General features: G+C 42.8%; 2 protein-coding genes across 8 annotated transcripts in view; one reads left to right on the forward strand and one right to left on the reverse strand.

The window, feature by feature from the left end:
* The window catches only part of LOC118319536 (putative methyltransferase NSUN7), a 20797-nt gene extending 12049 nt beyond the window's left edge, over positions 1–8748 (forward strand). The window contains exons 8-13 of the mRNA XM_035650005.2: positions 876–1019; positions 1163–1264; positions 2558–2693; positions 3877–4000; positions 7245–7509; positions 7993–8748. Of these exons, the coding sequence (XP_035505898.1) occupies positions 876–1019; positions 1163–1264; positions 2558–2693; positions 3877–4000; positions 7245–7509; positions 7993–8423 (1202 nt within the window). The 3' untranslated portion in view covers positions 8424–8748. The remainder of the gene's footprint in view (positions 1–875; positions 1020–1162; positions 1265–2557; positions 2694–3876; positions 4001–7244; positions 7510–7992) is intronic.
* Positions 8749–8858: 110 nt separating this feature from the next.
* The window catches only part of LOC118319534 (amyloid beta precursor protein binding family B member 2), a 30696-nt gene continuing 25897 nt past the window's right edge, over positions 8859–13657 (reverse strand). For 4 of the 7 annotated variants that reach the window (XM_047334408.1, XM_047334409.1, XM_047334406.1 and 1 more), the window contains 5 exons: positions 12965–13040; positions 11476–11556; positions 11249–11385; positions 10952–11134; positions 8859–10702 (listed from right to left, as the gene is read on the reverse strand). In XM_047334408.1, the coding sequence (XP_047190364.1) occupies positions 10532–10702; positions 10952–11134; positions 11249–11385; positions 11476–11556; positions 12965–13040 (648 nt within the window). In that variant the 3' untranslated portion in view covers positions 8859–10531. The remainder of the gene's footprint in view (positions 10703–10951; positions 11135–11248; positions 11386–11475; positions 11557–12964; positions 13041–13657) is intronic. The other 3 variants (XM_047334410.1, XM_047334411.1, XM_035650002.2) reach the window with 1 other exon arrangement.

The raw sequence follows: 13657 nt of genomic DNA on the forward strand, positions 1-13657 counted from the left end.
TCACCATTGCTGTTCCTCGTTGGCAGTATTTTCTGCGACTAAGCAACCAACTGCAGAGTAGACAATCTGCTTCCCCTTTACAGTGGCACACGTATGTCCAGTATGCGTGAAGGGTCATCACGCGTATTTTCAGGTTGATTTAGTGTGGGCAGAGATTTCTTCTGCTACAGAGCCAAAATATTTGTCTGGACGAAAAAAAAAATCATTTAAAAACATAACACATAATAGTCTGGATGTAGCCACAGATTGGATGTGTCTATGAGAGTGTCATCATAATTGGTTTTCGCTTCTTTGTACGAAAGTTAAAGGAAGTTTTACAGAAAGAAATGGAAGCAGAGGAAACAGCAATTTACTGTCACAGGTGTAGCTTTGTCATTATTCATCTTTTCTTTGAATAAACAAGAGAAGGGGAAACTGAATATGGACTCAACAGTCAATATTCATTGCCTTGACACTCTGGTTCACTGATTTTCAAACTGAAAATTAAAATTTAAAAAATAAATAGAGTCACTGTAATGTTTTAAAAGGTGAATGAATTTTAGCTAAGACTTTTTTGTGAGCTGAAAATTACAACAAAGAATGGGGTATAGTTACACAGGAGGTTTTGGTTTAGATATTTTTCCCGTTTTTTTTTATTTGTCAGTAACAACAAACTATTCACAGTGATTCTTATAATCAGCCAGTGTACTTTAGACCAGACAGTGCCAGCTGAGATTCCAGGCTGTAAGTAGATATCACATACTGATAGTGGCTGCCACCCGAGCTCATCAGGGAATTTTCTTCACAAAATATAGATAGACATCGTGAATAGCATTGAGCAACTGTGTGTATTTGATTATGTCGTTATCCTTAATCTATTTGCGCATGTTACGCAGATGTGGAGCAGATACCAGCAGTCTTCCAGTCTTTGGACGGCGCTGACAGGCGACTGCAGAAGGTGCGCGTTATCCTGTTGACTCCCAAGTGTTCTGTGTCTGCAGTCAGCAACCCGGTGGAATTCATACTGCAAGAGAATGGAGGTAATGTAATGATCTAGGCAATCAGCAGGGCGGCGAAGTGTGCACGGGCTGTTGCTTATGTATAATCCATATTTGCACGAGGCACACCCAGCATAGTTAATAAAACAGAGATTATGAAATGCTTTTTTTCTCCATTTTCTCAGACACAGACCTGCTGCAGGACCTGTCCCAGGGCTCCATAGCCCAGGGCAAACTGGAAGCTCTAGTAGCACAGCAGAAGAAGGATATTGGACATGCCTTGAAGTGTGGGTATTGAACCACCTGCTCTCATCTACACACACACACACACACACACACACACACACACACACACAAACACACACACTCTCGGATACATGCACCATGTCATGTTAGTCTTGAGCGTGTAGCCTCTCTCACCTCTCTGACGCGATGGAGCTTATACTTCTTAATTAACTAATCTCGTATGCCAGTAGACTGAAGACTGTGGTTGTTCCTGGGAGATCGTCTGAGTCTTAATCAGGAATGCCAAGGCTGTTGCTCCGCGGCTGGTCAGACACAGTCTGCTGCAGCTTTCCTCGCCTATTTTAAACAACTGAGTAGTAGTTCTGCTTTGCACTGCATGTAATCTGTAGAAATGCATTTTGCAGAAGGACCTAGTTTGTTAAGTCACATAATGCAATTCTGTTCTATTTTACACAGAGTTTTGTATCCAGAGCTTTTCTGCTCAGTCTTATTCTATATACTTCATTTATTCCATTCAGTAGCTTGTTATTCAGAGTCCGTGAGCTACAATTATTAGCTGTAGTCCGTCTTTTGTTGTTCAACGCTCTTCTTTCTGTGTTGGTCTGGGAGATGTTCATCAGGCAGGCGGACACTTTGTGTTGGCAATGAAAACCAGCACCTCCAAATTGCACTGTCAATCGATTGGTTCTCTCTTCATTGTTAACTCAGCCAAGGAGTAATGTTGTCACCCCTGTCTGTTTGTTGGTTGCTTGGTTTGTTTTTTCAAGCAGTGTTATCCAAAAACTAATGAACGGATTTCCACGGAACTTGGTGGAAGGATGGGACCAGGCGAGATAATGCTTGGACCTTGATGAAAACCAGGCATATTGGTGGGAGTGATATCTATGAGTTGTGCATTTTGGTGTGGCTTGATTGAATTAAAGGGGACTGTTGGGCCTTGGGCGAGGTGCCATTCTAGTTGCCAGTGTAGATACATTCGCTAGGACTAATAATTAATGGTGGGTGCGTATCGAGCTCTTTCACTCAGTTGAGTCAATGGTCGCGTGGATGTTCAGATGTTCTCACACACACACACACACACACACACACACACACACACACACAATATTCTAATAATATGTTACCATTTCTTCAAAGGTAGCACTTGCCGAAGAGGATGGCTCAGTTTAAATATTCAAAGTGAATTGTCATTAAAAGAAAGGAGGAAACATTCTAACGGAACGTGCGTGTGCTTATCAGCTCAGCTCTGTGTGTATGTTTTATGTGTCACACATTTTCTGATTTAAATGTAAAAGTGCAATATGGTTGATAGGCTCATACATGTTTGTGTATAGTCCCCAAGGTTTTGGCGGTGGTATACTCTACCTGTTCTTCATACGCAGAGGAAAATGAGGAGGTTGTGAGCAGAGCCCTTGAACAAGCCAAAGCCCACTCTGAGCAGGAGGGGGAACCAAAACAAGCAAACTTCAGGTGGGCCTCAGTCTCTGAACCCCAGGACCCTGGTGCCCTTTGTGTATCCGTCTCTTTCATTGTCTGCCTTTGTCTTGTTGCTGTCAGCTGCTGAGTTGTTTGTCTATCTCCTTCCAGACAAGCTCCTGTCAAAGTGGCAGCACACCTCAGGCAGGCGCTGAAGGAGATTCTGTGAAAATATAATCAAAGATGCCACTTTGTGTGTATAAATACTGCGAAAAGGGGCAGCTTGCCTTCCCATACACAGCCTTTCTAGTTTTTTCCAATAGATTTCTTTGGTTTGTTTGTTTGTGTTTGTGTGGTTTTAAGGATTTAAGAGTTGTTGAAGTCAACCATTCCTGCAGACTTAAATGTACCAAGACTAACTACTTTCTGTAGTAACAAGGCCTGGCGTGCTGCCTCAGGCCTGCATACATAACACACAACTAATGTTTTTGGCATGAATCTCAGTGGCTTTAAATAGACAAACAAGTGTTTGTGTGCATTTTAAAGCTGCGACAATCAATTTTTTTTGTCAATCGACACAAAGTGAATCCATGAGATGTTTGATAAATGTGCAGCTGTTGAATTCATTTATCAAGCAAAGATGACAGAAATTGACAGGTTTAATCTTCAATGGGACAGTTTGCTGATTTTCTCTGATTCTTTTTTCTTCTTCATTTAAACTGTTGGTTGGAGAAAACACCACATTTACATTTCCTGACCTTGGGCTCTGGTCATTGAATTGAGCATTTGTCACAATTTCTTAAAATTTTTATCAAATAAGCAATTCACTGAATAAGTAAATGTAATCATCCAATATTGATCAGTAATGAAAATAATTATTAGTCTCAACCCTTAATGCAAAGATCCATTTAATAACGTTTATAGCTCAGTGTGGTCACGGCCCCAGATAAGTTACAGAGCTACTAATGTCCAATGCTCCAGGCTTTAACCTGAGATCTTCTAACCAACACTTGCAGCACTTTACCTGTTTTTTTAAAAATCATTGCTTAAAACATATTGTTATAGGAAAACCTTATAATGCCTTTTCTGTAATCGTTCTTAGTTTTGTCTTGCTTTGTTCTGTGCTGTTTCATTCCTATGTATTTTGTTAAGCACTTTGTTACCTTGTGTAGATAAGTGCTATTGAAATTAAGTTTTAAAGTGTAAATTCTGTATGTGTATGTTTGGTTTCATCTAGGCTTAGTCCATCCCCGTTCAGCTCTCTGGGCAACGCCGAGGGTCCGGAGGAAACCGACCCCTTGTTCATTCTGGAGCCCTCAGACCAGAGTAACGGCTGCTTCCTCGCTGTTCTCATCAGAGAGGTGAGCATCACTGAGTCAAAACATCGGTTAACACTCCATGAATTAGCAAAGAAAGGAGGATCTGAGTCCCCGGTGTTCACTGAATTATTTATCTCAATATTAGATATCTGCCAAGGGAACTATAGGGTCAATTTAGGGTTTTAATAATTGATTAAGTAAAGTAGTGACCACAAGAAAGGAAGAGGGATGCACTCCAGCTGAACTCTTTCTCTGAACATTTAAATAACGTGTAACATGTATGTAGAGAAACTTAACATCATTGACCCGTAACCACCATGGCGCAATGTGAAAATTCTAAGTTGCTGTTTCAAAGTTGAAACCTATTTCAACGTGATGGCAGGGGTCTTTGTGCTATTAGTTAACTTCTTGAATAGAATTTGTTGCTGTTAAAAAAACCTTAAAAATATAACACTGCTAATGCTGCTGCTGCTTCCAGGCAGAGCAGCCAAAGAGACAAGCCGGGACAAATTTAGTTCATTTAGCATCCGGCCCTGGCAAGCCGTCTGGTCTCCAGTGACAGAAAAGTTCCAACACCAGTGCTGTACCCAGCCAAGAGCTTAACCAGTGTGATACCAGGGTGTTACTTAGCACACTGCTGTATGTTGAGCTTACAAACTGTTCAGTCATTACAGTGTGGAGAGAAGATACAGAATGTGAGTATGGGTTTCACAAACTCATGCGCGCACACACATACACACACATACATACCGTATACAGACGTGAAACACTGGCTGATCATTTATTTATGTCTGCAGAGAAATAAATTCTCTTGTCCTTCACACACTTTCCTCTTGTCATGAAAAGACATCAAAGAGTTGGCTGTCATGGAAACACAGGGACACAACAGAGACAAGGTGAAATACGTTTAATTGCTGAACCATAAGGCGATTTTTATGGTGCAGATACAGTGTCCTGTCTCCTTTCTGTCAAAACCACGTGTCCACTGGGAAAAGTGAAGCATGTTTGTCCAAGTGTAGGAACAGAAACCTTCGAGTGGTGCGCAGCGAGGGAACCAGGCCACTGAAGTATAGATCAGGTGAAATGAGAATCACAGACTGTGGCAGATACTTGATCAAACCCTTGAGACGGGAAAAGGCAGCAGAGGAAAGAGGTCAGATTGTTAGAAGAGATGGGAATGTTTGGTCACCGACGCAGGCGCCTTAGCCAAGTCAAACCAACAACAAGAAAGGAAGTGTGAGATGTCGGAGACGGTGGTGGGATGAGTGCAAAGGAATGCTGAAAACTGAGGGGGAAAAATCAGAGGATAGAGGAGGATATTATCTGGGTCAAACGTAGAAATAGAAAGAAGATAAGTCAGGATGGGATGAGGGGATGGGAGGAGCATGAGCGAGGGAGAGATTCTGGGTAAAGAGATGGAAAGAATCTAGATCCAGTCCACTTTTGTTTATGTACCTGGAGGTTTTTAGGATTTACGTGTGGAAAATTACACACAGCAGAAAGCCTTGGATGGAGTGTCTTCGGAGGGATTTGAGTTTGGTGTAATTCAGGAATGTCAGTGTCTGAAATGAGCCTCCGGATCCTTTTTTCGGACTCCTCTATGAATGCTGATAATTGGGACGCATTGATTCATAAATTCTCTCTCAGATCTCTTTTTGAGTCAAACTCATGTTATCTTCATCCACTTTAACCTCTCGATCTCTCTCTCTCTGTTATTATTTAGACTAGACAGTAGACAGTGGACTGGCAGTAACTCCACTAAACCGTATGCACAGTGTGTTTCAAACCATCTACAGTGTTGTGTAATGTGCCTCTGCAAGTCTCATCAGGTCCGTGATGTGACTGGGCTTCCCCACGTCCTCATAACCCACAACATAGGCATGTTAACGACCTTTTCCCTCACATTATGAAATCTGTGCAGGGTTATTAAGCCATCTTACCCCCACCGGGTGTGACGGAGCTGCCTCTCACTGCACTGTCTCTGTTTGTCTCAGGCCATTCATCACATTTTATACCTCCACAGACAGGGATGAAAAGATAATCAAACTGCTGTTACGGTGCCTCAAACAGGATTTTTTTTTCTCGTTACCTCCAATAAACTCAGCTAATCAAAAGTTATGGTGGCACTCTGAAAAGCGCCATAAAAATGGCAATTATATATTTGTTTGAATGTTGTCTGGCTTGCTTCGACTGTCATAGCGGCACCCATCTTTTATGAGCCTTCCATACAGGAACAGCTGGCGACAATAAAGAAATTCAAGTCATTTTTTCATTGTTTGAGCTGAGTTTCATAAATTTGGGTATAGTTGGCATGATAAATTGGACGTACTGATTTTGGGCAAACTGAAACAGAATGGTTAGCTACGAGGTACGCCGTTGGCAGATTCGATTGGCGGCGTCGTAGGAAATGAGAGATTTAAGTATGGCAGAGCTGCTTATTGGAGATGGAGAGGAAGTGAGATTCACAGGGGTGGAGTGAAGAAAAGGGAGGAAACGGGAGTGGGTCCGTTGAATAATTCAGCGTCCCCTGTCTGTATGAGTGAGCTTCAATGAAGTTCAAGGCATCCACCAAAGAAGCATTACAGTGGTGCTTCTGAAACGTGTTTACCTAACAGAGGTGCACGCACATGTGCAAAATACACCCTCCTTGTATGCAAGGAAGTCACACTTCATGCATTCAGACACAACAGTGTACACAGAATTACAGATGGCAAATACATGTATATGCGTACGCGATAAAGTGCAAGCAAACACAAAAGACCCACATAAATCCACCCAAGCTGCATGTCCCCATAGTGTACACAGTGCTTGTGAATAATTCAGGCATTGAGAGCAGTAGGCTGCTGTGTGGGCTGATGCGGAGGCAGCAGGTGACCCTGCAGCCAGCAGCAAGGACATGGTGGCTCTCCTCTCGTCTCCTCTCCTCCTCTTGCCTCCTCTCGTCTCCTCCTCCCATCTCCTCTCCTGTCCCCTCGTCTCCTCCTCCTAAATAAGGTAGTTATACAATTAAGGTTCTTAGGGCAGATAAAGCATAGCATTGGGATACATTTCTTTTTGTGTTGCCACCAGATTTTTTCATTTACAATTATATACAATATACATATACAATTATGATATAAGGTATTCCTCACTGTGGTGTGTCTGTGTAGCCCGTCAGCAAGTTAAGTTGTTTGGTACATGGAGGGCTGACGACATGCTTCAACATACAATATTTACAGTTAAAGTTTCATTCACCAATACATATTCACCCTAACATTTATTTCATCATGTCTTGGAAACTTGACAGCCCGAGCCGGTTGTCAAACAGACACCGCAGGAAGTGCTGGCCAGGGCCAATGCCAAAGGTTTGCTGGACAAGATCGGCTCCAACCAGCCGACCAGAAACCAGCAGCACAGACATAAAAACAGGATGACGAAAGCAGCTCATGCACGCACCCCTCAGCCCCTCCATCCTGCCAGTGTTCAACCCAGACAGCAAGAGAGCAAGGGAATCAACGGTGCTACGTTGAGCGGACGTCAGGAATTTACAGACAGACGGCAGTCATCGCAAGGTGGGCTCGATTACTTTAGTCCTGTGTCTCAAGTTGGTTGTTTGCAGTAACATAGGTCCACACAGCTTAGTAAAGGCGTAATTTGACATTTTAATAAATATATATATATAAGAGCTTTCTTGCACAGCTAAAGACTGGAAATCGTCCACTTACATTTCACTAGCCCACTGATTAACAGTCTGAAGTCTTTGTTCTAACCATCTTCTGGCTGAAGCTTCATATTACTTATTCATATTCGCACAGTTAACAGAGTAGAATTTATCTCCTAATTAAACACTAATTTGCAAGAAAGCGAACAAGCATCAATTTTCCAAAAATGTCAAACTAACCTTTCACGATTTTGGCAGGGAGGAGTAGCAAGGTTTGAAGTTCGGTTTGAACGAGAGTAGTTCAGCATGTAAGGTCCTGCATGATTATCCGTCCTGTAAACTTTGTCATGAAATCCAGTCCTCTCCCTCCAACCTCTTGACTCTTGTCTTTCAGGAAAACCCAAAGCACTGCGCTTGCAAGCCCGAAAGAACAACGTGTCCAGCCCCGTCTTCACCTCAGAACAAGAAAGCTCCTGCTCTTCCTCCTCCAGACCAGAGAACAGTGCACCCACTAAAAGCATCCCCTCTGTATTCAACACTACCACAAGTTCCACCACCACCATCACCACCATCACCACTCTGCATCCTGCCCCTCCTCCTGCTGCCCGTCCTCGCAGAGTTCACCAGGTGGTGTTGAAGCCCGTCGTGTTTGTTCTGCCCCCTGTTCACTCCCCCAACTTCCTACCACCCCAGAACAGCCAAGCAGGATTCAACCCCAACTTCAACTACAACAAGTGGAGGACCCCACCACAAAGTCTGCCCCTCTCCCGCTCCAGCGAAGGCCTCTCCAAGGAAACTATATTGAAATCCCAGCGTCTGTTTTGAGCTCACAAACGTATGGCAGTGGTGTTAACTTTTGTGCCAAGTGCTAACTCAAAAAAGTCAGTAGTGTTCATGTCTAACAATAAAATGTGTAGTGTTATTCAACTGCCAATTTTCGCATAGCATGTCAATGTAAGTCACCTTAAACCTAGAGCCAGTATTACTCTACTCTCCGTTATCACAAAGTCATTATTAGAGTCTTTGTGTTCAGAAAGGAAGAACCTTGCCTCAGGGCTGGTTCCAATGTCATTTCAAATGTCACTGCATGATGAATAGCAATAACATAGAGTTCCCAGCGACCTGCAAAATTAAAGGAAATATTGAAGAAGCTGCTCTTTTTTTTCTTTTGGTTATGCATTTATTGTCACAACAGATTACATTTATATGGTGTGGAGATGAGTGAAGAACAGAACTGAAATGATTTACAGAATCTCTATTTTGTTGTGTGTGTGTGTGTGTGTGTGTGTGTTTTGTTTAGATAAGACTGCATTCTCAGAGTTCATGTGGAGTGCAGGTGGTGGCTCCGAGCCATAGGAGCAGTGTAAAAGTTTTGATAGCAGTGACAGCAGACTTCCTTCCCCCTGCTGAATGTGCGTAATTGTGGGTGTATATTTGTTTGTGAATGGGAGCAGACTGACTGGATCTACCTTACTGTATGGCACAGATTTCATCTTTTCTATGCGATCCAAGCAGGGCAAACACTATTTTGTACCACTGTTCATATAGCCACGAGCACATCACATCATCAAGTCAAAACCTGGATCTGGAATTTCTTGCTACTACATATATCTTGCGGATATGCCTAAAAATTCCTGAGGATATTGTAAAGTTTGAACATAAGCGATGTGCCATCCTGGAGCCTTTAAACTCAATTCTCCTCTTGTATGCAAAAACTGACAATCATAGCTAATTTGATGCTTCAAAAATACATTTTAACGTTCGCCGTTCCTTTGCTGGATGAGCCATTCATTAAGGGATGGCAAAAATAAAGATTATCAAATGACAATTCCTAATTTTATTTCTGTAAATGGGGCAGAGACTAGAGTCAGAAATAGGCCTGATTTCTGTTTTCTTTGTGCCAGTGTAAATCCAGTTGTGGTCAAGTGGAGATGACTTGTGCTCAGAGCATCTGTTTCTTGTGTGTTCACCACTCTTACTGTACCCTTTGTTAACTCATTATCATAAAACATATCCCATCTAGAAAACATGCAAAATCAAAACCCACATCTATCACATTTTCTGTCACCAACTGCACATCTCTCCCTCATGTCTACACGATTTGAGCCCTGAATTTCTCACGTCCTACATACAATCATTTACATACATCTCATTATTACAATCACTTCATTCATCCTCAGATGTTGTTGTTTTTTTTTTTTGTCTGTTTCAACCTTGTCACACATCTTAAGGATCAAAATATTTTGATGCCGTTTGGTGGGCAGCTGGAGGCCGTTGACAGGCCAGGTTGACTGGTCTTGGTTTTCTTGGCTTTTCTCAGCTTTCTCATTCACATGTCAGATTTCCTTGACACCAAGATGACACTTTTTTTGTTCCCTGAAAGCTCCCATAGCTTAGCATCTCCTCCATCTAGCCCAGGAGCTGTCAGTGTGCTGATTAATATATTTTACAGAAGGGGGCAGGGCATGAAAGAAAACTTGACTCAACCAACTCAAACCAGTCTGTAGATAGAAATTTGATCTTTTTTTTCTGGGTAATCCTGTATCCTGTCTGTACAGTGCTTGATCGTGTAATCCATTTAGCCCCGGAATCCACATACAGTAAGGGCCAGTTGAGTTAGCAGATGATTTTCACTTGGGCACAGTACCGTTCAAAGGTCAAAGTTAAACCAGTGACACCAAGTGACAGCAGCAAACACCGTGCAGCTTTTCCATTCCTCCTCATGAAACAGTTCAGTTTTTCTTGTTGTTATTTTAAACATCAGGCATTCTTGTGGATTCCTCATCTGCCCTTCATCTGCGGTGTTGTTTGTTAACATATATGTACATCATTGAGTACCATGGCTGGTACTGATTAGGTGTTGTCGTGGCGAAAGTGTGAGTGGCATCCAGGCGTCGGCTGGGTGGTGCTGTGGTCACCGGTGACGGTCATCGCTAGGGGAGTTCTGACGGCTGTTTCTTGGTTTTCAGAGTGTCTATGAGAGACTGGACGCCCCGTTTCACGCTGGTCGTCACCCGCCGGGTCACAGAATCTGCAGAGGGCGAGGAGGAGGAACCGGCACGTTGGGAGGGCGGCCGTGCCACCAGACACTTCTGATACCGCAGCTAAGGAAGAAGATGGGATGGTTAGTAGAGTCTTGTGTTAAAATGGGAAGAAAGGGCAATATCTAGGTTCCCTAGGGCCATTCATTGTGAGACTCGCATCTAACTTGTCAAGTCTCCTTTGAGCCTCTTATTAATCCAATGTGCCACCTAATATTTTGTGTCACTACTCATTTAGGAATAGTGACACCAAAAATTAACATACATAACACATGACATGTTTCATAGTGAAATATCTGAATATAAGCCTACCACACATGCTGCCTGCACAGCCTCAGACACCAAGCCAGCGTTGGGGTCGCACCAGAACGCGTGACACTGGAAGTGCTGGCTCCCCGTGTCCATGATGAAGGCGAATGTGTGCACATCCCGCCCCACGCCCATGAAGGACAAGAAACGGACGCGACACTCCACCAGCGCCTCCTCGTCCTCTTCCTGCACAGCCATCACAGAGGGGAATCAGAGCTCTATTAGATCTTCCTCTCTAATTGATAGGCGAACCTTTTATGTGTCTGTGAGTTCCGAGGATAGCATCTAAATATGTCTTGCCTTTTCTTTGATCACAGCCACCGTGGTGTCAGCAATACTCAGGATGACAGGAGTCCAGTCCTCTTTCCCGGTGGTGGACAGGAGGCTCTCGATGGCCCCGTTGATGATGTCCATACCTGGGAACAAAACACACCGGTCTGAAAAGCGAGACAATGTGGCAGTGTTTACATAAGGACCCAGCATGTCTCATTATGTGCGTATTGGTTTCAGCATGCATTCAGTTTTACCTATTGGTCGAGACACAGTTGTCATACCCAGATACAGAACATGAAACTTCTGCACCAACTCAGTCTTTGGCATGGGAAACTCTGCAGAGGGAAAACACATACACACATTCAAACAAACACACAGATCGATAATTGTATCACTTGGCAACATCTAACACATTTCCAAAGGGTCCAAACACCATAATTGGCTTAAACTAGAGAAATAAACAACCACTGGTGAATATTTTAAGATTTTTCGGGTACTGTTGACATGATTAGTGCATGAAAAAACGTGTTCCCACCCAAATTCGCAGGCTTTCAGAGAGCAGGGCATTTTTCTGCATGAAAGCCCAGCTGTGCCTTAATTACACAATCCCCTGTGGGCAGAAACGATTTCCATACACAGTGATGACAACTGTCCAAAATGTTGTGTCGCCTGCATCTTAATCAGTTTACATCTTTTGCCCACAAGACCTCACTATCAACACAAATGAATGTGTTCCATAGTCCCTAATATCTCACACATTCAGAACCGACTGCTGAAACTCTGAAAACAGTTACATGAATGAAGATCAGTGAGATGCTCTACACATCAATTATAAATCTTAAGTGCGGCTCAGAAAGGTGAGATCCGGTGAGGACAGCACGGCTATTATCCTGGCGTTGGCGCTCATCCAAAATCATTCCGTGTTAATCTCGTTAAAAGTGTCCCGACAAGGGATCGCACGCTCCCAGCTATATACCCTGAGGAAAATCTAATCCAGGTGAGAGCAAGAACTGTTTACAATTCTCTGCACAGTGGGAGAACATCCTGCCGGGGAAACACCTCTCACTGGATACCAAACAGTTTTTTGTTTTTTTTAAGAAAAAAACGGAGTTCAAGCAAGTTACAGCTTTAAAAGCTATGAGGGATGTTTCGCCAATAAGTTCTTTGATCCTGGTGTTGGGACGGGCGCTGTGGAGCACCAGGCCTCGCCTCAAAGAAACACTAATTGGGTTTTAATGAGGTCGACTGCCTCTGTAAGTGCGGGGCCGATATTTTTTTTATTCTGATGCTGGAGCTCCTTTCCCCAGCGCTCAGCAGATGCACACACTAGCTGAAGTTACAGTGGAGGAATTGTAATGGCACTTTTTTTTCATTCTCCCTATAATTACTTGGGACAGAGCGATGGGATTTAGCGAAATCAGAAACGGTGAACAGAATTAGCGCTGCAAGGATAAAGACAGGGGTTGTTCGAGACGCAGCGTTATCTGTGTGTAATTGAACCAAACACTGCCATCTTTTTCTATTAAGAATGTTCACAGTTTCTCCCGAGGCCATAAGGTAATTTTTTAAACATACATGGTTTCAGATGTGAGGGGATGTTGTAATGGGAGAAAAAGAACCACAGCAGGGAAGAGAGCACATGGATGACAAATCTAATTCTCTCACAAGGGAACTACAAAAGAACAAGACTCAAGTGAAAAGAGACAGTGTGTGTGTGTGAGTGTGTGTGTGTGTGTACAGTACCTTGTAGGGGTACATCAGAGCTGGTCTGGGAGGAGCTGCCAGCTGCAGCCTTGGCACTTTTCCTTTCAGCCATAATCTAAACAAGGGGAGAGGGGAAAAAAATGGAGAGACAGGGGGGTAGACCACAGGGGGACAAAGAATGAGACAAAGTGAGAGAACGAAAAAAAGCAAATGCAAAAGGGAGAGATAAAAAGAAAGAAGAGGATCAGAAGCGAAATAGAGAGACAACAAAAAATGATAGATTAGACTTGAGCTTATTCTGTTCTAGAAATGAGCAATAAAAATCATCAATTTCGGGGATGAGTGACAAACGAAGCACACCAATAATAACACTATTTGGACAATATCCTTTGTTTCTACTTGTACGTTTTCAAGAACAAGTCACAAATATATAGTTTAATTATTTGAAAAGGATAATTAATTTCCAAAAACAACAGAGGATTGTTCTTTAAACAGATTATACTCAAACAGGAGTAAACATTGGAGTGTACATTTTGCGAACTATTTAAACCCACGGATTTGACGCACTAGTACGTACACATACAGTAGGCTGTATTATTTCCATGGTGTTTACCAGCTTTATCCTGTTAAACTTTATACACCAAAAGATATATTTCAATTGTATTGTCCAAAAAGTCTTTCTATCTTTCTTTTCTTTGCTTCTGCCCTTCTGCTGCAGTGAACACTCTTAAC

The sequence above is a fragment of the Scophthalmus maximus genome, chromosome 9 (assembly GCF_022379125.1).
Source record: "Scophthalmus maximus strain ysfricsl-2021 chromosome 9, ASM2237912v1, whole genome shotgun sequence".
Lineage (NCBI taxonomy): Eukaryota > Metazoa > Chordata > Actinopteri > Pleuronectiformes > Scophthalmidae > Scophthalmus > Scophthalmus maximus.